The sequence below is a fragment of the Rhinoraja longicauda genome, chromosome 10 (genome assembly GCF_053455715.1).
Source record: "Rhinoraja longicauda isolate Sanriku21f chromosome 10, sRhiLon1.1, whole genome shotgun sequence".
Lineage (NCBI taxonomy): Eukaryota > Metazoa > Chordata > Chondrichthyes > Rajiformes > Arhynchobatidae > Rhinoraja > Rhinoraja longicauda.
Window position 1 is genome coordinate 2,931,645 of NC_135962.1, and position 26,471 is coordinate 2,958,115.

General features: G+C 38.9%; 1 protein-coding gene across 6 annotated transcripts in view; it reads right to left on the reverse strand.

The window, feature by feature from the left end:
• Positions 1 to 26,471, reverse strand: part of mok (MOK protein kinase) — a 73,357-nt gene that overhangs the window by 30,495 nt on the left and 16,391 nt on the right. For 4 of the 6 annotated variants that reach the window (XM_078406044.1, XM_078406045.1, XM_078406043.1 and 1 more), the window contains exons 5-9: positions 25,819 to 25,897; positions 22,249 to 22,297; positions 13,209 to 13,387; positions 5,644 to 5,760; positions 2,832 to 3,005 (exon numbers count right to left, since the gene is read on the reverse strand). In XM_078406044.1, the coding sequence (XP_078262170.1) occupies positions 2,832 to 3,005; positions 5,644 to 5,760; positions 13,209 to 13,387; positions 22,249 to 22,297; positions 25,819 to 25,897 (598 nt within the window). The remainder of the gene's footprint in view (positions 1 to 2,831; positions 3,006 to 5,643; positions 5,761 to 13,208; positions 13,388 to 22,248; positions 22,298 to 25,818; positions 25,898 to 26,471) is intronic. The other 2 variants (XM_078406046.1, XM_078406047.1) reach the window with 2 other exon arrangements.

Here is a 26,471-nt window from a genome sequence, read left to right on the forward strand (position 1 = left end):
GCGGACTCAACACTACTCGCGATTCATCACCACCCATGATTTGTTGGTTATTTATTCTAAGTATTCCTCTGCTCTTCATGACTAGAGGCACCATGAAGTTACAAAGTATCACAAAATGCTGGAGTAACTCAGCGGGTCAGGCAGCATCTCTGGAGAGAAGGAATAGGTGACGTTTGTGATACCTTCGATTGGTACCAGCATCTGCAGTTATTTTCCTAGACAACATGAAGTTAGAAAGGATTACCAAAGACACTAGAGATACATAGAAAATATTATGTCGTGAAAATCCATTGCAGCATCCCCCAGGAATGATTGGATTGAACTAATGAACTGATTTTAACACTTATGAAATTGAGTACAAATCCTCTCGTCCCAAACAATTTTTTCTGATTTATGAACAAACGTTATCTTCAATGTAGTTAGAATAGTTTCCATACTTTGATTGCATTTTCAAACCTCCCTCTCAGTTAATACAAATGCAATTTTAATTTAATGTCAGAAATGGTGCATGATTTGATGAAAATTAATTTATTCACAGATTGAAATGTTAGATCTTGCAAAATATTATTGTTGATCACCAAAATGAAGGATAAAAGTGCTCCCACTTAATTTTTTTTATATACAGTGCATTCAGAAAGTATTCAAACCCCTTCACTTTTTCCATATTTTGCTAAGTTACAGCCTTATTTAAAAATGGATTAAATTCATTATTTTCATCATCAATCTACACACAATGCCGCATAATAAAAAAGTGAAAACAGATGTTTAGAAATGTTTGCAAAGTAATTAAAAAGAAATAACTGAAATATCACATTTACATAAGTATTCAGACCCTTTACTCAGTACTTTGTTGAGACATCTTTGGCAGCGATTGCAGCCTCAAGTCTTCTTGGGTATGACGCTACAAGTTTGGCACACCTGTATTTGGGTAATTTCTCCCGTTCTTCTCTGCAGATCCTCTCAAGCTCCAACAGGTTGGAAGCGAGCCTCGATGAACAGCTATTTTCAGGTCCCTCCAGATGTTCGCTTGGGTTCAAGTCCGGGCTTTGGCTAGGCCACTCGAGGACATTCTCAGACTTGCCATGAAGCTAATCCTGCACTGTGTGCTTAGGGTCATTGTCCTTGGCTGCTCCTTGGCTGTGTGCTTCGGGTCGTTGTCCTGTTGGAAGGTAAACCTCCACCCCAGTCTGAGGTCCAGAATGCTCTGGAGCAGGTTTTCATCAAGGATCTATCTGTACTTTGCTCCGTTCATCTTTCCCTCGATCCTGACTAGTCTCCCAGTTCCTGCCGCTGAAAAACATCCCCACAGCATGATGCTGCCACCACCATGCTTCACCGTAGGTATGGTATTGGCCAGGTGATGAGCGGTGCCGCTTGGCATTCAGGCCAAAGAGTTCAATCTTGGTTTCATCAGACCAGAGAATCTTGTTTCTCATGGTCCGAGAGTCCTTTAGGTGCCTTTTGGCAAACTCCAAGCGGGCTGTCATGTGCCTTTTACTGAGGCACTCCGTCTGGCCACTCTACTATAAAGGCCTGATTGGTGGAGTGCTGCAGATATAGTTGTCCTTCTGGAAGGTTCTCCCATCTTCACAGAGGAACTCTGGAGCTCTGTCATTGTGACCATCGGGTTCTTGGTCACCTCCCTGACTAAGGCTCTTCTCCTCCGATTGCTAAGTTTGGCCGGACGGCCAGCTCTATGAAGAGTCCTGATGGTTCCAAAGTTCTTCCATTTAAGAATGACGGAGGCCACTGTGCTCTTCGGGACCTGCAATGCTGCAGAAATTGTTTTATACCCTTCCCCAGATCTGTGTCTCGACACAATCCTGTCTCGGAGGTCTACGGACAATTCCTTCGTCTTCATGGCTTGGTTTTTGTTCTGACATGCACTGTCAACTGTGGGACCTTATATAGACAGGTGTGTGCCTTTCCAAATCATGTCCAATCAATTTAATTTACCACTGGCGGACTCCAATCAAGTTGTAGAAACATCAAGGATAATCAATGGAATCACGATGAACATAAGCTCAATTTTGAGTGTCAGTAGCAAAGGGTCTGAATATTTATGTAAATGTGATATTTCAGTATTTCTTTTTAATTACTTTGCAAAACTTTCTAAACACCTATTTTTGCTTTTTTATTATGGGGTATTGTGTGTAGATTGATGATAAACACAAATAATTTAATCTATTTTAAAATAAGGCTGTTACATAGCAAAATTTGGAAAAAGTGAAGGGGTCTGAATACTTTCTGAATGCACTGTATACATCTCGGTATAATGTTTCACTGAGATGAAAATTGCATTTATATCAATGCAAGGAATTTATTTCCCTTTCAGATTAAATACTCACATTGCTGGTATCATGTTAATTTTTCCTGATTGGACAGGGGTGGGAGGGTCAATTTTATAATGAAAAGCCCAATAAGAATGTTAACAGATTATCAATAATATTTTTTTAATTATCCTTTAGAAAACACTTCAAACTAAAGCCATTCTTTAAGATAAATAATTCAAAATGGCTTTTAGTTTTGTTTTTTGAGAAGAAGCAGAATGAAAATATTTTAATTTTATATGCCTTATATTCATTTAGTTCATAAGTTCAGAAAGCATAATGAAATGATAGGATTTATGAAATTATTAAAGGGTAGCATTTCAGAAATATAAATGCAGTAGTAGAAAATGTATTTAATGACTGAACAAGATTTTGATCATTCGAAGTGTATCGATTTTAACAATGCAAGTAAATGGTCACATCTTTTTATAGGCAATAACAGATTGGACACTAATTCAAATAAATTAATTAGCATTACAAAGATTGGATATTTTGTCTTACCTCAAGTCATGAAAATATGCATGCTGTAATGCATGCTTAGCAGTGATTCGGTCTTCTGGGTCATACTCCATCATAGAATGCATCAATGAAATAGTCTCAGTACATGTGCGAGGTAGGAGGCATGATATTCCTGTTCCCTTCTTCCTTGGAAAATCAAAACTCATAGCCCGTGTTCTGCATGGAAAAGATGTTACACAAAACTGTTTAAACCTGAATGCCTGAATGATTCCATACTACCTATACTGTAAATCATTAATCAAACTGAACACAAGAATAAGGCAAGATTGCTAAAAAAAAAAAGGGAATCACACAGGATTTATCATCCCGTGATAGAAAAAATTATTTTGGCAATATCAATGTGTTAATTGATCTTTCCTTATATTTTTTATTGTAAACCAGGAATTCACTGTTTAAAAATAAGGGATTACTGATTGGAGATTATGAAAATTTGAAATTTTCCTCCTCTAAGGTTGTTGAAAGCAGCGTAAGAATATTTTTTAAGACAGAGATGGATCTCCCGGTTGCGAAACACTTTAATTCCCCATCCCATTCTGACCATTCTGTCCTAGGTCTCCTCCATTGTTACAATTGGAGGATCAGCATCTCATATTTCACTTGGGCAGCTTACTATTCAGAGGTATCAGTATTGACTTCTCTAACTTTAAGTTACCCCTGCATTCCCTCTCTCTCTCCACCCCTCCACCACCCAAGTCACACCAGCTTTTCGTTCTCACCTAACAAACAGATAACAATGGCCTGTTTCCTTTATCATTGTTATTTTTTGGCATATATTTCATTCATTTGTTCTACATCATCGTCTATATCTCTCATTTCCCTTTCCCGTGACTTTCAGTCTGAAGGGTCTCGACCCAAAACATCACCCATTCCTTCTCTCCAGTGATGCTGCCTGTCCCGCTCAGTTACTCCAGCATATTGTGTCTATCATTGGTTTAAACTAGCATCTGCAGTTCCTTTCCTACACATGGAGAAATACTTGGTAGGTGAGGGGATGAACAGTTTATGTGAGCAAACTGGAATATGGAATTGGATTAGCCATGATCTTATTAAATGGCAGGTATTTATTCACAAAATGCTGGAGTAACTCAGCAGATCAGGCAGCATCTCAGGAGAGAAGGAATGGGTGACGTTTCGGATCGAGACCCTTCTTCAGACTGAATTAAATGATTAAATGGCAGAGCAGGCTGGATGGGCTGAGTAGTTTTTTCCTGCTCTTAATTCTTATGTTTATAGAAGCTTTGACTGGGAACTTAAAGTAGCCTCTTAACATGGAGAAAAGTCTGCTACTTTGTGGTAACAAGAATTTTTGTGACATTTATTTACAAATATGTTCATAAGTGTGACGGATTGAAGTACTTCATCTATACAATTATGCACCAGAAAGCAACCTATCTTGGATCAAGGCAGTAACTCTAGCAGTACAAATGGGATTACAATGAGTTCTGAAAAAGGTGTCAGAAAAAAAAGTGGGGTGTGTATTGAGTAAATATTAGCAAGACTTTGGGGCTCATGTTGTCGACCTCTCCGTGGTGAGCCCTGTCAACTGACCTCAGTCAGGCGAACGACGACAAACAGAGACAGCAGAAGCAGAAGCAGCTTCATAACTACTGCTGCCTCAAATGCAAGAAGAAGAAGAAGCAAGACTTTATATTGCTGGAGAGAACTTAAGGTAAGTTGAGGGGTTGATGAGAAAATCTGTATTGAATTAAGAAGCAAAATTATACCATTACATATTTTTATAGGCCATCAAACAATGAGAGGAAGATAGAGAAGGAAATGTGCAGAAAAATTAAAGGTACACAATAACAGATGTGGTATTATTAGGGTAACTTCAATTGATTGTGATAACTTTAGAGTAAAGAGAATAGAAGGGAGTAACATTCTTAACAACTCAGGTTTCAGCCAAATGAGGAATGAGGCGTTGTTGGATCTGCTTCTGGAGAATGAGATGGGCTAAGTGGGCCATGTGTTTGTGGGAGAAAACTTGAGGAGCCATGATCATTACAATGAATAGTTGTATTCATAGGTTTAAATAGGTACTCTAGCACCCAGCTTGGTGTCAACACACTGAGTGCTGTATATCGGTTCTGGTCCTACCGTCTTGCACACTCCTAAGTACCCCATTCCCAGTTCTTAAAAAAACATCTGCTTGGACTGCCATGCCAGGAACTCGGTGCAAAGTCATCAATGGCTATTATGTCAAAACATCTATAGGATGCACTGATTCTTACTTAAGAAGTTTTGAAGGACTACACCATGTAGGCAACATTTATAAACAAGATAATAATTACATAACTACATTTCCTAATATTGTACATCATTTTCATTGCTTCTAGATTAATCACTTCATTTGATCTAAAATATTATTTGATAAAATGCAAAACAACTTGAGTACATTAAAAATTAAAGATTAACATTTTTGATATGGATCCAAATAAAATAGAACGCACTAGCTCATAAATTCAACCTTTGAGAAAGATATATACTGTAGTTATTTATAATTACCGATCTGGATTTCCGAAGGCCCCGAGCACGACACTATCATTACACAATTATATGTATATAAATGATAAACATATCTGATAATTTCTAGGCCTCAAATGGTTTATCATGAGTAGATGCTAAGCAGAATGGAAATTTTGTGACGCACAAGGTTAAAACTATGAGTATTGTATTCCTCTAGTTTTCTCCTATTTTTTGCATCACATGTGGACATTAAAAAGCATTAACATGAAATAGTACAGATATAAACCCGATAGATATTAATGTTTATTGTACTTTTGGACATACTTACTGTTTAAACTTTCTGAGAGTTTCTGAGTTTGGAGTGCCAACAACTTCATGTATTTTTGCAATTTGGTCAACTTCATTAGAACCAGGAAAAAGTGGTTGTAAGCTACAGGGGAAAAGTCTTGAAATAAATTTTAAGTAATTATTATTTATTGCACTATATTTAAAATATGTTACGGTATGTATGGATCTTCTATAGCGTTAAAGATACATAATTATATCAGACCATGTCAGCATTTTCCGTGCACATGAGCCAATAATTCCAATAAAATGTACTCATTGTATTCCCATTACCTTTCTTCAACAAATACAATCTAATGCCTCAATCCCTAACCCTAGAAGTGAATTCCAGGGCCTCACAACTCCCCATTTAGTAATATTTCTTCTGCCTGGCTCTGAATCTGCTATATTTGCCATGCATATCTTTGACTAACTCATAGAAACTCTTCTACCAAATGTGCTCAATTATTTCAGTTTCATACATTTCTAACAAATTACCCTATAAACTACATCGTTCTAGAATAAAGTATCAAATATGTTAAATATTTACTTTATGCCAGGCAACACTTAGTGACAGTAGAAATAAGGAACTGCAACCAATCTGAAGAAGGGTCCCGACCCGAAATGTCACCTATCCATATTCTCCAGAGATGTTGCCTGACCTGCTGAGTTACTCCAGCACTTTGTGTCTTTAAAAAAACAACTTAGTCACGGTATACTGTTCATGTTCTGAAGCAACAATATACTTCTACTGAATATTATGCATAATACTCTGGGTTTTTATAGAACAATACCTCAAGTGCTGACACAACCCTCTCCTAACCCAAAACATAATCACTAAATTGGAAATCTCATATATCACTACTCATTTCCAAACTCAATAGGAAAAAAAACTGCCCTTCATTCCTACTCTATTCTAATATTTCTTTTTAAAGAACACAAATTCACTGCATTTCACTCTCTGTTAACTCCGAAAGAACACAAAGAGATTTCTCGAGCATGGTTGTCCCTCTATAAATCTATGTTGGTACCTTCTAACCAATTTCTCAATATTTATATCAGTTGTAATTTATCAAAAGAACTCTGAATGATTTTATTAATCATAGAGCATAAATCAACTGGCCGACAATTACCCAAATTAGTTCTGCCATTTTTTTTAATTCAGAAAAGGTCATTTTTAGACGTACACAAGTACTCTGACACAAATCCACAATCAATAGAACTTTGAAATGATTTTTGGACCAGCCATGTTAGAAATATGGACTTCAGTAAGGCATTTGTAAGGCATTTGACAAGGTTCCACATGGAAGGTTGATTAAGAAGGTTAAATCGTTGGGTATAAATAGTGAGGTTGCAAGATGGATTCAACAATGGCTGAATGGGAGATACCAGAGGGTAACGGTTGACAATTGTATGTCAGGTTGGAGGCCAGTGTCTAGTGGAGTACCCCAAGGATCTGTGTTGGGTCCACTGTTGTTTGTCATTTACATTAATGATCTGGATGATGGTGTGGCAAATTGGATTAGTAAATATGCAGATGATACTAAGATAGGTGGAGTAGTTGATAGTGAGGTAGATTTTCAAAGTCCACAGAGAGACTTGGGCCTTTTGGAAGGGTGGGCTGAAAGATGGCAGATGGAGTTTAATGCTGATAAGTGTGAGGTGCTGCATTTTGGTAGGACAAATCAAAATAGGACGTACAGGGTAAATGGTAGGGAATTGAGAAATGCAGTGGAACAGAGGGATCTGGGAATAACTGTGCATTGTTCCCTGAAGGTGGAATCTCATGTGGATAGGGTGGTGAAGAAGGCGTTTGGTATGCTTGCCTTTATAAATCAGAGCATCGAGTATAGAAGTTGGGATGTAATGTTAAAATTGTACAGGGCATTGGTGAGGCCGAATCTGGAGTATGGTGTGCAGTTCTGGTCGCCAAATTATAGGAAGGATGTCGACAAAATGGAGAGGGTACAGAGGAGATTTACTAGAATGTTGCCTGGGTTTCAGCACTTAGGCTACAGAGAGAGGTTGAACAGGTTGGGTCTTTATTCTTTGGAGCGTAGAAGGTTGAGGGGGGACTTGATAGAGGTTTTTAAAATTTTGAGAGGAACGGACAGAGTTGACGTGGGTAGGCTTTTCCCTTTGAGAGTGGAGAAGATTCCAACAAGGGCGGCACGGTAGCGCAGCGGTAGAGTTGCTGCTTTACAGCGAATGCAGCGCCGGAGACAGGTTCGATCCTGACTACGGGTGCTGCACTGTAAGGAGTTTGTACGTTCTCCCCGTGACCTGCGTGGGTTTTCTCCGAGATCTTCGGTTTCCTCCCACACTCCAAAGACGTACAGGTATGTAGGTTAATTGGCTGGGTAAATGTAAAAATTGTCCCTAGTGGGTGTAGGATAGTGTTAATGTACGGGGATCACTGGGCGGCACGGACTTGGAGGGCCGAAAAGGCCTGTTTCCGGCTGTAGATATATGATATGATGATGATAGCTTCAGAATTGAGGGACAAAGGTTTAGGGGTAACATGAGGGGGAACTTCTTTACTCAGAGGGTGGTGGCTGTATGGAATGGGCTTCCAGTGGAAGTGGTGGAGGCTGGCTCGATTTTATTATTTAAGAGTAAATTGGATAGGTATATGGATAGGAGGGGATTAGAGGGTTATGGTCTGAGTGCAGGTAGATGAGACTAGGTCAGGGAGAATGGTCGGCGTGGACTGGTAGGGCCGGACAGGCCTGTTTCCATGCTGTAGTTGTTATATGTTATATGTTATATGTTATTTAACATATAACAATTGTTATTGTTATATGTTAAATAAACAATTGATTTAATATCTTAATATTGTGACACAGAAAAGTTATTTTTAATTCACAGATGTGTATACACAAAAATACATCTACAAAAATATTGAAGAAAATGTTTCATAACCACATCCGCATTAATTTTTAAAAAAACATTTGATCTAATTTGACTATAATTCATATAAACGCCTGTTTATGTCAACAACAATTGTTTATATATTTTTAATCCATGTATAGGATATGGATAGCATCGTAAGGCCAACATTTCATGCATGTTTTCATTGCCCTTTACCGTTGATCATCTGCAGCACTAATTTGAAGGTACCCCCAAAGTAGCATATTAGCACATTCTAAGATCTTGGCGTAATATATAAATATTAATATGCTTCGGAGACAAACTTGAAATTTGTGGTGTTCCTATGAGCTTGCTCCTCTTGAACCTGTAGGTCATAGAAGTCATGGTTTTGAGAGGTACTGTCGAAGAAGCTTTGTCGAGTTGCTGCACCGTATTTTTGTTGATGATACATACTGCAGTAGCAGCACGCAATTGGCAGAAGGAGTGAATGTTGTGGGTATCAATCAAGCAACTCGTTTGCCATGGATGACATCTCATGCATTGAGGAGAGTATTGCATCATACTTTGGAGAAGGTGGAAAGGGTTCAGGATTCAGTTGAGTCACCCACTACAAAATGCACAGTCTCTGATGTTCTCTTGTAGCTATAATAAATATGCGACTCATACAGGTAAGCTTTAATTAATAGGAATTTACAAGATGTTGATGATGGAAATCAATGATGGTAATGCTGTTGAAATTGAAAGGAAAGTAGTTATATTCTCTCTTGTTGACTCTGGTCAATGGCAGGCACTTGCCTCTATTAAGCCCAGAACGTTGCATGCAGATACAAACTGCTTATGAGTTGTGAAATTGAACGTCATATACTTTTTAAGAGCACATCTACAAATCTGACTTCATGACAAAGGGAAAGTCATCTGAACATGATTGGTACAAGGACAATGGCCTAAGGAATTCCAACAGTAATATCCTAGAACAGACGACTGACCTGCAAAAATCACAACTATCTTCTTTTATGTTAGCTTGACTCCAAGGCAGTGAAAATATTTAGTAAATCTCTACGATGCCAAAGTTGACCAAATGTATGGCTATTATCACCACACCTGGTGTATAAATGCTAATTATTAACATTAGAAAAACACTCTATCTCAAATGTTTCTGATTGAGGTGGACTGATCAAGTAATATTAAAGCAGATTGAATTTGTCTTGGTTCTTGTGGACAGAACATGTTTGGTCAAAGTTCCATATACCTCAAGGAGATGTCGGTATTGTAGATGTCCTAGAAGGGAGATATTGTCGATGTCCTCTACAGGAGGGAGATTGAAAATCAGAATGAATGAGGCCAGAACAACAATCTTACTCACAATAACAGCAAAATCAAAAAGCTGACTTTAGAAGAGGAGAGCCAAGAATCCACTAACTTGTCTTCATTGACAGGATGCCGTGGAAAGTGTCAACAACTTCAGGTTCCTGGGTGTGCATATCTGAGATCTGTCCTGGACCCAGCACATCATGCAATCATAAAGAAAGCCCATCAACGCCTCTACTTCTTGAGAAGATTGAGGAGATTTTGGCATGTCAACGAATACTCTCTTGAACTTCTACAAGTGTATGGTAGAACATCTTGACCTGTTGCATCATGGCCTGGTTCAGCATTTCAAATGTCCAGGAATGAAGGAGATTACAAAGAGTGGTGGACACTGCCTGGTCCATCACGGGTATTGACCTCCCCTCCATCGAATGGATCTATCAGAGACGCTGCCTCAAAAAGGCAGTCAGTATCATCAAAAACCCATGCCACCCTGGCCACACTCTCATTTTGTTCCCACCATCGGGAAGAAAGTATAAAAGTATAAAACCATAATCACCAGGTTCAAGAATAGCTTCTTCCCAACAACTTACAGATGGTTGAACACTGCACAACTCGAATCTCAACCATGAAAAGTCTTTGGTTAAACTAAAGACTTTGGGGTTTTTTGCATTAATTTATTGAATTGTTATTATATATTATCTATCTGTATTGTGTTTGCAGGTCCATTATATTGCTGCAAGTAAGAATTTAATTTACTGTTGTTGACATGGACACCTGTTGTTAACATATGACACCTAAACACTCCTGACCCAATCTGGCAACCAATTCCTTCCAGATATGGCCAGTTTGTCAGTGGTGATATTACCTTGTGGCTCTGAGTGATGAGTATTAAAGTCCCCCATGTAGAGTGCACATTATATTTTTCCTCCTTGCCAATTCCAAGTGGTGTCTGGCGAAAAGCAGCATGGATTCATGAGGGTAGCAGATGTTGATCAGAGATGGTTTCCTTGCCCATAATCAAGCTCAACATTTCAAATTTCATGGAATTAACATTAAATTATTTATTTTCAAAATAATACATCTGGTCAAATTTTAATTTCTTGCCATCCGGAATCAGACCCATTTTTCACACTCCCTTCCTAGTGGTGCTGCTACACACTCTTCTCTTAACTCTATCTCATTTGGTTGTTCCTTTGTTGTACTCTGTTTTTGTTTTCTATTATTTCATTTTTCAAAACAATTGCATTTATTGCGTACTTATTATATTTATTTTTAGTTTTCTGTTCCCTCTTACCCAAGATAGTTAAAGGATTCAGTTTGACGTTCTTTGAGATGTTGCCCAAGTTTTTCAAAGCTGGAGCAGAATTGCTTCTTCAGTTTATTAATAGCATTCAGGGTTGGTTCATGTGCACTAGATTAGGCCATTAATTAGGAGCACAGAGGTGCAGCATAAATGAAAGAAGGAGCACACCACTTTACAAACTATCCAATCACCCACCCTGTTAGCATCCATGGAGGTTCTGTAATTTCCACTTTGGTTTAAATAGATAGAGCTCTAGGGGCTAGTGGAATTAAGGGATTTGGGGAGAAGGCAGGAACAGGTTACTGATTATAGATGATCAGCCATGATCACAATGAATGGCGGTGCTGGCTCGAAGGGCCAAATGGCCTCCTCCTGCACCTATTTTCTATGTTTCTATGTTTCTATGGTTCATTTGAAACCTCACTCCCATTCTAGGTTTGTGGGTTTTACACCATTCTTGATTCTGAGAGGATGTCTAATAGGGTTTAAGGCAAGATGGCAAAATATTAAATAAGATGTGCAAGGCAACTTTTTTTTTTACACAGAGTAGGAGGCGCCTGGAATGCAATGCCTGGGGAGGTCGTGGAAGCAGATATAACAGTGATATTTAAGAGGCATTTGAACAGGCATGGAATAGAATAATGCAAACCATGTGCAGGAAAATGGGATTAGTTAGATGGCATAATGGTCAATGCAAACACGGTGTGCACCTGATTATGTGTTTTTACCATGTTTGGTAAAGATACACAACTAGGTGGAAAGTAGATGCAGAGTCTAACAGAGTTATAAACAGATTAAGTAAGTACATATAGAGGTAGCATTTGGAGTATAATGTTTAGAAAGGAGAGAAAATGGAGAGTATTTACGTAGTAAAAAACAGAAAAAACAGATGTAGTCTTCAGAGTTCTGAGTATCCTTTTACATAAAACACAAAGTTAAAAAGTAGTACAATGATTAAGAAGAGATTGGTCTTTATTGTGGCAGGATTGGAACATAAAAATGAGTCTTAGAAAATAGAACAGGGATAATAGACGTACTAATTTGGAAGGTTTGAACAGAAATGTCTTCTGTGAAAGAATGGTAAATGTTCAGAATCATCTAGTCCACAATACTGTGGCTGTTCAGTTAATGTATATATTGGATAGAAAGCAAAGCATGATGTTAACAACTGGGGCTCCTTTTGAGACAACAGTTATTTCTTTCTATTTCATCGCTACTTCCTCAAATAAAGAAAATATTGTATTTAAGTAATGTCCACAACGAAGTAAAATGATCCCAAATGATTTTAGGAAGGCATACAGTTGTAATGTAGAAAATATGATGCACAAATTGCATACATTTCCTATAAAGTTTGGTTAAATAATGACCAGATGATTTTTTAACTGTGGTGTCGATTGTATGATGATTATTGACCAGGTTAACAGGAACAGCAAACCCGTCATCTTCAAGGTACATCCACCTCTGCATAGATGGTCAATCTAAATTTTTGTCTATTAGCCTCTGGAATAGGTCCCAAATTCACAAACTTCCACTTCTGAAATGAAAGTGCCACCAACTCAGTCGCGGCTGACATTGTTTATCAAAAATGCTATTTGAGAACTAACGTTGTAAACAATATTTACACCACATTCAACATGAAATTCGGTGCATGAAGTGTGTACTCCATTGAGAATTCCCCCAGTAAGCTGGTTCTTATAGGAAATCTTATTGTACAAAAATTACATATTAATGGCACCATGGCTGTTGATTGGTTGATTTTTTTTATTGAACATTGATACTTTAAGTAAAAGCATAAGCCAGAATGTGTTAACATTTAGAAATAAAATGGATCATTATAATGTGGACAAGACACTGCAGATGCTGGTTTACCGAGAAAAGACACAAAGTGCTGGAGTAACTCAGCAGGTCAGGCAGCATCTCTGGAGAAAGGGAAAAGTGACGTTTCTGGTCAGGACCCTTCTTCATACACATTCTAATGCTCCATTGCTTTACTAATTTTACAATTTTTCTGAGATGGCAAATGGTGTATAAACATTTTTTATCAATATTGGTAATGCAGCAGTACTCAAGAGTTTGAAATTCACCTGGTTATTTCATAGAAAACACAGCCAGTGCTCCAGATGTCCATTTTGAAGCCATAGTACCCATCAGTAAGAAGGCATTCTGGTGCTCGATACCATCGGGTGGAAATATATTCTGTATACGGCTGCTTTGAAAAGATACTCCTACAGGAACCAAAATCTGCCAACTTCAGTAAGTTCTGCTGCAACGGTAAATCCAGTATTTTTAAAACATGGAGCTTTCATTATTACCTTCATAAATTAAAAAAAAATCTACTTTAGAAATCAGTTTCAGAGAAGAATATTACACTTCATTTGTCAATTTGAATTTATTTTGATGAATAATTTGTTTAAATATTGCATCAACTTGGTTTCATTGTCACTGGTTGAAAGAAGGTTCCACACAGTAAGAGATGTCAATTTAAATAGGTTTATCATGTTCAGAATTCTACAACAATAGCTCTCTAATAACATACCCTATGTAAACTGAATTTCTAAATATCACAAATTTAACACAATTTATTTTACATAATATACCCATGAATGAAGCTTAAAGAATTCACTGGGCTAATATGAATCACCTACTTGCATCCAATTGAAATCTCTCCTCTGAAATTTTATTCAGGTTTATGTATTTATTACAGAGTGGACCTTGCATAGGGAAGCATATGGCTGCAACTGGGTCAATCTCTGCAGTTGTAATATATTTTTCTTATTCAGTTACAGTACGTGGACAGTTTGCTGTGCCCAGCGCATTTCAGTAACCTTCAGTGGTATCTTTTTGAATGGCTTCTGAGAAATCCAACACGTTTCCAACTATATTCACCTTGATCGTTACAGAACTCCATTTAGAACATGTTCACCCTTTCATAAAATGATATTGACTGTTTGATTGTATTGTGATTTTCTAATATGCTGCTATCATCTCCTTAGTCATGGATTCCAGCATATTCCTCATGTGCTAACTGACCTATATTCCATATTTTCCACCACCTTTCTTTCTTAAATAGCAGCAGCATTATTTTTGCTTTTTAGCAGTTCCCAGGGATCCCAGAAGCCTGGAAATGTTGATGGATTACAGAGAATGCACCCACTACCTCTGCAGACCATAGGATGTGGCCATCAGGACAAAGAGCCGTAGAGTTACACAGCATGGAAACAGGCCCGACAGCCTAACTTATCAATGGCAACCAAGGCCAGTAAGTTGTAATTGTACCACTTTCTCTGGCATCTTGTTCTACATATACACCACCCTCAGTGAAAAAGGTTTGCCCTCAGATCACCTTTAATCATTTCCCTCTCACCTTTAATTTATGTTGTCTAGATTTAGATTCCCCTACTCTGACTGACTGTGACCATTCATTTTATCTATGCCCCTCACAATTTTACATACCTCAATAAGGTCACCCCTTAACCACCTATGTTTCAGGGGGAAAAGCCCCAACCTATCCAGTCTTTCATTAAAACTCAAGCTCCCTAGTCGCAGTAACATCCTTGTGAATCTTATCTCCATTTTTTCCCAGCTTAATAACATCCTTCTTGGTCCAGGGGACTTGTCAGCCTATAGCCACATAAGTCTGCCTAGTAATTGGTCCAATTGGCTGGTGAGTAGTTGTGAGGGGAGTGTTGAAAGTGGCAATATTTGGAGCATGCATGCCATCATCCTGAGAGAGAGCCACTGTGTATTCCATGGTTTTGCCGCAATCTCCTGGGACATGGCATTGGTTAACCAAGCAATCTGAGCACAGATTCCTGGAGAGATGACACTCCTTCGAAGCCTCTCTCATCCACTAAGTCAGAAGATTGACTTTCCAAAGGAGATATCTTCTGTAAATGCTGCAAAGAAGATGTAAGGCCTGCCACCCAACACTGCTCATGGCCAAGTCACAAATATTGACATTGAGTAGCTATCACTTCCAAGATGGATAGGATAGACTCCAAGCTCCATGCAAAGCTATGGTGAAGACTGAAACTTTTGCTTTCCTATGCCCTGGTCTTCTGATACTGGTTTTCAGGCAGTCCAGAGCATGTTCATCAGCCTTCATCCATTAGCTGTCCCATTCTAGTCCATAGGAATTCTTCCATCTGAGAAGCGGGCGCACTTATTTTTGCCTTCCTTCTTCCCTGCATTTTATTCATGCTTATTTATTCAGCTGATGAAGATCCTGCCCCAAACTGCCCTCTAATGATTATGAGGTACAATGTACGGGCTAGCACAACAATTAAATCAAATTACATGTTCTTCATTCACTTTAGAGTTAACCAGCTCCACTGCTGATGCCTATGCAGTTTTATTTCTCTGGTAGCTAAAACAGAGAAAGGGCATAGGTATGGTCAACATGGAGCGAGTGGGCAGGATAGAAGGAATTAATTTAATCATCCGCATATTATTCAGGAAAAGTGATTAGATTAGATCAGGATATAGAATCAGGATTAGATACCATAGTCCTGTCATCATTACTGATGTCCAATCCACTACATGCACTGTTGAAGGCAAGCCAATGATCACGAGTCCCTTCTCTTACAACCAACTTAAACCGTGGGCATGCTGGGGCAACTGCAAATTTGCTGCTGGTGTCTCCTTCAAGTGTGAGGCTAGATTTTTACACACACAACACAAAGATCTCAGTATGATTTTGCTGCCATGCTTGAATTCTGGAAATGAGGTGTAAGTATGAGATATGTGAGTGAATATGAGATGTGCAAATGAATATGAGATGTGCAAATGAATATAGGTGTAGAGACACATATATTAGGGCAATAGTTAATTGTTGGTATTAATTACCATCTCCTCTGAGCTCACCACATACATGGGCCAGGGACCATTCTTCCATGGGTTACAGCCAAGCATTCCTCTCTCTGGGTTTCTCCTCCTCCTGCAGCTGCACATCAGCTCTTGGTTACTTCCGAAGTAATTGAAAACTCTTTTCTGGTGTCCAACTCTTCCATTTAAGATTTCATTATCATCAGCAAATGAACTGTTGTTTCTTGGTAATGCTTCCACTATTGATGTAAAATCTTTTCCTAGAGACTCAATGGGTTTGGGAAATGGCTGAATTCACCTCCCATTAAGAAGTCTTCGCATGACATGAATTAGCACAGGTCAGCTTCAGCTTTTGTGTGGGACTCCAGACATTTTGTGTGCTTCATATGCATATTTTGGTTAAAAGGTTGCAGTGTCTCATTCTAAAAGCTCAAGCTCTTGCACAAGGTGTATGCCAAAAAGAAAATCACATACTGACAGGGCCAAGATAAAGTGGCATGTTCTCCCAAACAGTACATTTCATCTTTTCATGCACAAATTAATTTATGGGCCTCGGGGTGGATCATTTGAAGTTTCTGCAAAGTACTACAGAAGTGCTGCCATTCATAGAAGGAATCAAACCAAGAGCTTGTTTATGGTTCATTCAAGGAATAGCATGGGTTTTTTTTCTGATATCCTGACCAGCAATAAAGAAACTCCAAGATACAACCATAGCCAGTCATTTGAAGAACGTTCGGATGCAACTATGACAAATGAATTCAGAAACTTCAAAAATTCCCACTATTCAATGCTGCTAGAAATCAGTAACAGAGAGTCCTTCCAGTGGTAGTCAATTAGCATGATAGCTCTTAAATTCCGTGCCTCAGAAATTATCTACAAATGTTGATAACATCTAAAAAGACCTAGAGACATTATCTGATATTAAACACAAAACATTGTTAACAATGCAGATTACGCATTGCAACTAACATTTACAGCTGCTGAAATAACTACTATGGAGCAAAACAAAAGCACAGAAATCAGAGGACAGATGGACCAAACTGTCACAAGCCCCTCAATCTGGAGGAATATCTGCACTGATTCATCAGGCTTTCTATGAGGCACAATGGTGCTATTCTGGAAGAGGATTAATAACCTGCTGATGGGTATACTAAGCTAATTGTTTAACAAAATCAGTTCATCAGTGTCACCTTTCTCACCAGAGGCATTACTGCTACCTTTTGAACCAAGATCAAATGTAGGACACAAGATGTCATCAAAAATCTAAGGGGAACATGGAGACTAAAACAAAGCTATTTTGTTAATGGAGAAATGAGATGTTGTACAGTTCTCTGTATCAATTCCTAGAACAAGCTCATAATCACATAACAAATTACTTCCACAAATACCAATTATACTTAATTCAAGCACAGTCATTTTAAGAAATGATATTCTACATAAACCTACTGTATCTATTGCACAATCAAGACACACAATGGCTCAAAAAAATGTGTACACCTAAATCCTTGAGGAATTATCTAAAAATCGGAAACCTTGCAGATTCAGAACGACAACACAAAATCATTAAGCTAGCACTCTTATAACATTTTAACCATGGCACTAATAACTGAGGCAGTCAGTGGCATGTATCTTAGCAAATTGCAAATGATTTGATCAGCCACTTCTAATAACATTTAGTGTTGGCATAGAGGCAATCAATAGAGCTCACAATACTCAAAAAAGCAAACATGGAACCAAAGTAGATGTGCAAAAGACAAATTAATTTACTTTAATTATTATTTAGGTCAAAGTATAGACTATTATTATCTCTTAAAATTATCTTTAATTGCTTTTCGCTTCAATACTTGGGAATGCCAGCTACCTTGATGAAACTTTTAGGCTCTTACTCTTTGGGTTTTTAAAACAGATGTTTTATTATTTCGATAATAAAATAACAACAAATAATAAATACTCAGACTCAAATAATAATGAAAATAAAGGGAAGGCATATGGGTAGGGAAGCACTGCAGATGATGGTTTAAACTGAAGATAGACACAAAATGCTGGAGTAACTCAGCGGGACAGGCAGCATTTCTGGAGAGAAAGAATGAAGAGAATGAAAGGCATATGTCAGGCACTGCAGCTGTGATCAGACAAATCCTGCAGAAATATAAATCCAAGTGGGCAAAAAGAGGACATGGGATAGTTCTGGCCTATTAGATAAAGGAAAATTCTAAGGGAATTCTACTGGCATATTAAGAGAAAAGGTATTACAAGGTAGAGAATAGGCCCCTTGAGGATTAACATGGTCATCTATGTGTCAAGTCACAGCTAAGCAAGTGATCATAGAAGAAAAAGAATTGAGGGAAATGTGTAATGATGTGCTTCATATTTGAACTGCAAGAGAAGGTACTGGCAGTCTTAAAGAACATTAAGATGGATAAATCCCCATGGCCTGACTAAGTGTATCCTCGAACATCATGATTCCAACATCTACAGTCTCTTGTGTCTCCAGACTGATATTAGAGGTGGGTAAATTACGAGGGGATTCTGAGGGACAGGATCTCCCAGCATTTGAATAGCCATAGGCTGATTAAGGATAATCAGCACAATTTTGTATGTAGGAAATCTTCACTTTAGAGATACAGCGCAGAAACAGGACCTTCAGCCCACTGAGTCCACACCAACCAACAATCACCTCATGCACTAGCACTATCCTACACTCTAGGGCCAATTTACAATTTTTAACAAAGCCAATTAACCTTGGAGGGTGGGAGGAAACTGAAGCACCCGGCGAAAACCCACACAGTCACAGGGAGAACGTACAACTTCGTACAGACAGCACCCTTAATTGTTATTTCGAAGAGGTCACCAAGGGGACTGGCAAGGATAGGGTAGTGGATGATGTATATATGGACCTTACAAAGGCCTTTGACAAGGTCCCAAATGGTGATGAGGCTAGATGGTTAGATCACATGGGAACCAGGGTGAACTAACCAAATGAATTCAAAATTTTCTTGGTGACAGAAGTCAGGGGTGGTGTTGGAGGGTTGTTTTTCTGATTGGAGAATACTAACTAGTGGGTTGCTGTGGGAATCTGTGCTAGGTCTACTGGTGTTGTTATCTTGACAATGGATGACAATGTAAATTTACAGATAACCACAAATTGGTAGTATAGTGGACAGTGAGGATTGCTATTTAAGTTTACAAAAGGATCTGGATCAACTGGAGAAGTGGGTCAAGGAATGGAATGTAACTCTCAAGTGTAGGGGTGATGCAATTTGGGCAAGTCAAATTAAGGTAGGATTTACTTAGTAAATAGCAGAGCACTGAAGATTGTTGTAGAGCAGAGATACCGGGGTAGACACAAAATGCTGGAGTAACTCAGCGGAACAGACAGCATTCCTGGAGAGAAGGAACGGGTGACGTTTCGGGTCGAGACCCTTCTTCAGACTGATGTCAGGGGAGTGGGCGAGACAGAGATAAAATGTAGTCGGAGACAGTAAGACTGGTGGGAGAACTGGGAAGGGGGAGGGGATGGAGAGAGAGGGAAAGCAAGGGCTATTTGAAGTCAGATAAATGTTCATACCGCTGGGGTGTAAACTACCAAAGCGAAATATGAGGTGCTGTTCCTTGAAGGTGCTGAGTTACTCCAGCATTTTGTATCTACCTTCGATTTAAACCAGCATCTGCAGTTCTTTCCTACACAGAAAGACCAGGGGTACAACTACACAATTCCCTGAAAGTAGCGACACAGGTAGACAAGATGTGAAAAAGGGGTTTGGTATGCTTGCCTTCATTAGTGAGAGCATTGAGTACAGGAGTTGGGACGTCATGCTACAGTAGTATAAGACATCGGTGAGACCACATTTCGACTATTGTGTGTAGTTCTGCTAGGAAAGGATGTCATTAAACTGGAAAGGGTGCAGCAAAGATTCACTAGGATTTTACTGGGACTTGCTGGCTTGAGTTACAAGGAGAGGTTGGGACTTTTTTCCCCAGGAGCTTGGGAGGCAGACAGGTGACCTTATTGATGTACACAAAATTATGAAAGGCATAGATTAGGGAAATGGTAACGGACATTTTCCCAGGATAGAGGAATCCAGAACTAGAGGGCTTGATTTAAGGTGAATGGGGAAAGATTTAAAAGAGACCCAAGGGGGCAATTTCTTCAAGCAAAGGGTGGTGTTATATGGAACGGGCTTCCAGAGAAAGCTATAGAGGCAGGTACAGTAGAAATGTTTAAAATACATTTCGGCAGGTATAAGGATAGGAAATGTTTGGAGAGACTTGGGCTAAATACAGGAAGATGGGACTAACTCAGCTATAAAGCCCGCTCGGCATGGATGGGTTAGGCAATAGGACCTACTTCTATCTTGTATGAATCTATGACTCTAATCTTGCTAGGTTTTTCCCACCTCAGCCTATCAGCAGTTGTAACCGCCTCACTGAAAATCCACTGACAATTCCTATTAGAAGATAAGAACATGCTTATGCAGTGTCTCATCATGAAAGATGAAATTGTTTCATTGCCAAGAAATTTACTCTTTGAGAAATGGTCCCACAAATACTAATAGGACAACAATACAATGCTGCCATTAACAGATGTGTTCAGCTATCCTTTCAGCTAACCTGGCCAGTGTTTATTCAGTTACAGAATGAGAACGTCACTGACAAGCCCGGCATTTATAACCCATCCCTATTTTCACTTGAAACCCTGAGCTGAAGAAGATGGAATATCCAGCAGAGATTGCCAGATCAGATGAAACAAAATTACAATATATTATGAAAAATATTGCTTTTCCTGGATTCGAAATCAAATCTCGACTCTGTCCTTGGTTGACAGGGTAGCCCTGACATCACTGCACATACATCTGCCAACAATGAACATCCTAAAAATCAGTGAGTTAGTCCCAGTTTTATGCAGATATGTTGAAATTTGCTGGACACCTTGTGCCACCCAACAGCAGTTTCAGGAATTCTTCAGCATTACTCTGGAGAACCCACTTGAGCAATTGTACAGCAATCAGACCTGACATAGCGTCAGAGTTTCCATTCATTTAAATGTGGATTCCCAGTTTAAAGATAAGGAGGAAAGTGGTATGTTTCTCTCCCCACATTTCTTCAGTGTTTCAACCACTTTTAGAAAGTATTTTATTTAATTTCCATTATCATGACTATTTAACACAACTTTAATAGTTTAAAAAAAACTATTTGATCCTTGATAACAAAGATGCCAAAGCTTTAGCCTCACCTTTTGCCAAAAAATTAATAAATGAATATGGAGGAAAAATCTTCTCCTCAGCTGCCTGGACGAGGAACTGCACAATTGTAGCAGTTCCTTTACAGAGGCTGTCAATGTATTCTGGATTGGGGCTTAATGATTAAGTCATCCAAGATCAACTTGCTGCTGAGGCCCTGCTGGACTCCTAATGGTCACACAGGTTCAATCCATTCATTCCTCCAAATCTGGCCCAAGTAAATGCAGTGAACAGCATAAGAAATCCAACTCAATTCAAGCACAGAGTCATACAGCACGGAAACAGGCCCTTCAGCTGAACTTGCCAATGCCGAGCAAGATGCCCCATCTACACTAGTGCCACCTACCTGCCTTTGGCCCATATCCCATTAAACCTTTCCTATCCATAGAACCACAGATCACACCTTGATGAAGAAGTGCAAAGTCTCTAATCTCAGAGCCATCTGTTCTTATGCCTGTGGTCATATTTGCAGAGGACAGGACAAACAGGCCACCTAGAATGCTAACATTTGCATCAATTCCGCTTCTAATGGAAAGTACTCTTCCCACAAACCTCCACTACAAATAGATAACAGGAGTAATGCAGGAGGCCATACAATTTTGAGATTCTTATTTCAATATGAAATTATAATGATGTATATTACAATTATGTACAGTGATGTTAACACCACTGTACATAATTGTAATATACATCATTATAATATCATATTGAAAAAAGCTCAATATTGTATTGTAGGAAAGTCATTTGGCTTGTTGAGTCAATAGCAGCTTTGAGTCGAGTAATACCATCAATCCTATTTCTCCATTCTTAAACCAAAAGCCCTGTAAATTATTCTCAATCTAATTTCCTTTTGAAAGCCTAAATTAATGCTGTTTCTCCCAAACCAACTGGCATAGCATACCAAATCATAGCCAGTACCCCCTTAAAAATGTTTATCTTACATTACCCTTGTGCCTTTTAGTCAAAATAATTAAAACTATGTTTGATGGTCTTTGAACTTTGAACTACTTCCCTCCATTTCTTTTTATCTAAAACAGTCAAGATCAAGCACACAACATACCTTAATTAAGATATTTTCTGGTTTTACATCTCTGTGAAAAATTCCATTTCTGTGGTGAATAAAAAAGTTTTATAAACTAATGATCGGAGGTTGACCTCCTTATTTACCATTTTCTAATTATTTTTTAAATCGCCGTACCATTGATCATTAACTCTAAAAAGTAATAAATACATTGTTTGTATCTGTAAGTACTAAGAAATACTTCAGAAAATACAATAGTATTAACATGATTTTCAAATAAATTTACGAGATTATGTTTGACATGATAGTCAGCCAAACTATTCCTTTCAGATAACGGTTAAATCAACTGAGTTTTACAAGAGCTCAGATTTTGCTAGTAAATGTCAGCAAGTCCAGGACTTCCATGCACAGTGGTCAAATATGGAAGTCCTGAACTTACTTAGCAATTGTTGGCATCTTAATGAAGTCCCTGTAGAGTCTCATGTTTGAGCTCAATCTTGCAAGACTCCCTAGCTGCACCGGCCAAATGACATGCCGTAGGATCTGCAAGTCCATCCATTTCAATGGGGACTGTCAGGCTGTGGGAAAGGCAAGCAGGCAAGCTACTTTTTAATATTTCTGTTTTATTTACTGTTTTTAGTTATATTAAACACATCAATTTATTCAAAATACTCTAGAATTTTAAGTTATTTGTATTTTAGATTTAGATTTTTTTAGATTTAGAGACAGCGCAGAAACAGGCCCTTCGGCCCAGCGGGTCCGCGCCGCCCAGCGATCCCCACACATTGACACTATCCTACACCCTAGGGACAATTTTTACATTTGCCCAGCCAATTAATCGACATACCTGTAAGTCTTTGGAGTTATGCGTTTTTTATTTATGTGTTTTCATTTTGAACGTTAAACATTTAAAACCCTGACAACTTTTCAGAGTGGCTTTAGGGCTCTGGTACCATTCCAACTTTATTGCTGATCTACGTGACACTCCAAAATACAAGATTTGTGTCTGAATCTTGCACTTAGATCTGAGTACTTAGAAGCACACAATAAAATAGGCCAAAGTCAAAATGGTTCTGTGAAAAGGAAATCTTGCCTAACGAACCTGTTGGTATTCTTTGAGGAAGTAAATAGCAGGATAGAGAAAGGAGGGTCAGTGGATGTGGTAAACCTGGATTTTCAGAAGACCTTTAATAAGGTGCCGCACATGAGGCTGCTAAAGAACAGGCATGTGAGTGAGGTTAAAAAAAAAAAGAGGAAAAGAGCCGAGCGCTTGCAATGGGGGTCAAAAATTTACACACAAAATTACTAGTTTCAAGCCTCTTTTAGTGAAAGTAAAAACAGCCTCCTCAAAGTAAAAACAGACATCAGAAAATAATATGAATATGTCACAGTACATTAATAACATTTTGAAGTAATTTCGCACATTAATTGATAATCAGCCCAAAAAGGTGGTAATTGGCTTTTCTGCTGTGTTTTATATTTTAACCCTGTCTTAATTAATTTAGTTATATAATCTTGCAGTTAAATTTAATATTTCCTCATTACAGTTCCACCACTGATTTTCTGGCACTCTTGGTTCCAGAGCTTTGCTGGTTTATCCAGCAGGCCAAGCAAGTCGGCTATGGGGATAGATTTGCTGGCTCCAGGTTGCAAATTCAACCCACCGATCGGCCGTGGAAGTCCCGATGAGGTCGAGATTGGCTGCCTTGCCCAGCCTAGGTGCCACATTTCCGGGGAGACTTCCAGGGCGCGCGGGGGTGATTTCTCGCGGAACCCCTAGCAGAACCTAATGTTCTCTAGCGGAACCTAGTGCTTGTATACACTGGAATTTAGAAGGATGAGAGGGGATCTTATCAAAACATAAGATTATTAAGGGGTTGGACACGTTAGAGGCAGGAAACATGTTCCCAATGTTGGAGGAGTCCAGAATCAGGGGCCACAGTTTAAGAATAAGGGGTAGGCCATTCAGAACGGAGATGAGGAAAACCCTTTTCAGTCAGAGAGTTGTAAATCTGTGGAAAGTGGAGGCCAATTCTCTGAATTCATTCAAGAGAGAGCTAGATAGAGCTCTTAAGGATAGCGGTGTCAGGGGGTATGGGGAGAAGGCAGGAACGGGGTACTGATTGAGAATGATCAGCCATGATCACATTGAATGGTGGTGCTGGCTCGAAGGGCCGAATGGCCTACTCCTGCACCTATTGTCTATTGTCTATAATATATGATTTCCAGATTTCCTATCCAGCGAGACCGAGCACACGGGGTATCAACAAGTACAACTGAATTTCAACCATGTAGGCATAATATTTGTTGGATTCAGGAATTAGCAACAAGCACATGTGAGAAAATGGACTGCAGATGCACCATGAGTCTCCCAAGATTTAGTGATCCCTTACTGTCTATTACCAGTCTATACATTGTTTTTTTTATCTTTCTTTTTTTCTATCCGATTTCTCCGTTTATTTGGCAAAGTGAAAAAAAGCGGAAACCAAGCAAAAAGCGCCGAAAATGGATTTAAAAAATGTGGAAATCCACGGAAAAGCGGAAAATTCACATGCCTGAAAAAAGATGAGAGGGAAGATACTAGCATGGATAGCAGCTTGGCTGAATGGCATAAGGCAAAGAGTGGCAATAAAGGGAGCTTTTTCTGGTTGGCTGCCAGTGACTACCGATGTTCCGCAGGGATCGGTGCTGGGGCCGCTACTCTTCAGTCTACATCAATGATTTGGATGAGTGAATTGAAGGCTTTGTGACCAAGTTTGCAGATGATACGAAAATAGGTGGAGGGATAGGTAGTGTAGAGAAAGCAGGGACTCTGCAGAATGACTTGGACAGGTTGGGAAAGTGGGCTGAGAAGTGGCAGATGGAATACAGCGTAGCAAAGACTATTTCCTACATGGGGAGATAATTCAGAAATCGGAGGAGACTTGGGAGCGCTGATGCAGGATTCCCAAAAAGTTAATTTGCAAGTTGACTTAGTAGTAAGGAAGGCAAATGCAATGCTAGCATTTATTTTGAGAGGGCTACAAGATAAAAACATGGATGTAATGCTGAGGCTTTATAAAGCACTTGTCAGACTGCATTTGGAGTGCTGTAAGCAGTTTTGGGCCCCATATCTGAGGAAGGATGTGCTGGCATTGGAGAGGGTACACAGGAGGTTTATGAGAATGATCCTAGGAATGATTGGGTTAACATATTAGGAAAGTTTGAAGGCTCTAGACCCGTACTTGCCGGAGTTTAGAAGGATGAGGGGGGACCTCATTGAAACGTACTGAAAGGCCTAGATGTGGAGAGATGTTTCCACTTGTGGGAAATCTAGACGACCGTGGGGGTCAAGTCAATGGATATTTATAAGGTGGAGATTGACAGATTTTTGATTAGTAAGGGTATCAGGGGTTATGGGGCGAAGGCAGGAGAATGAGGCTGAGAGGGAAAGATAGATCAGTCATGATAGAATGGCGGAGTAAACCTGATGGGCCGAATGGCCTTATTCTGCTCCTGGAACTTATGAACGTTAAGGTGTGGAATGGCTGTGGTCCATGCCAGTAAAACCTAGATCATGATTAACTGGAATACATTCATGATAATTTTCACCGTCTGTACTTTCCTTACCTGTGCATGTAATCAAGGGACTTGCATAGCTGATACATGTAACTCTTTACTTTATTCTCAGATAAAGGATGCCTTCGCCCTGTAAATAAGAGTTTTTTTTTGTAAATGTTACAGATTTTCTGTGCTCTTAATTTTAATTTTAAATGGTTTATAAATTATACTCATAGACAATCTAATTTTAAACACTTTCAAAGTGCTCTTAGGTAAAAGAGAACAATACATATAATGCTCTTGTCTGAAATCAGACAATGTTAAAATCAGTCTGAAGAAGGGTCTCGACCCGAAACGTCACCCATTCCTTCTCTCCAGAGATGCTGCCTGTCCTGCTGAGTTACTCCAGCATTTTGTGTCTACCTTCGATTAAAACCAGCATCTGTAGTTCTTTTCTACACATACAATGCTACTGTTTCTTTAGCTTTCAGCCAGACAAGTCTCAGATTTTAGGTCGACTACAGACTAATCAGTGTCTTTGATGGAAGTGACCTTAGGTTTTGACTTTCCAGTGTTATCTTTTATTTTTTCCTCTCTATGTTCTCTTGTATTTAACATTGCAGAAATCCAATATCCATATAGCATTCATGTTTTTTTATTTGTGGTTTATTAATATCATTTTGGAATTGTGAAATGACTGCTTCGATAAACGTAGCACAATT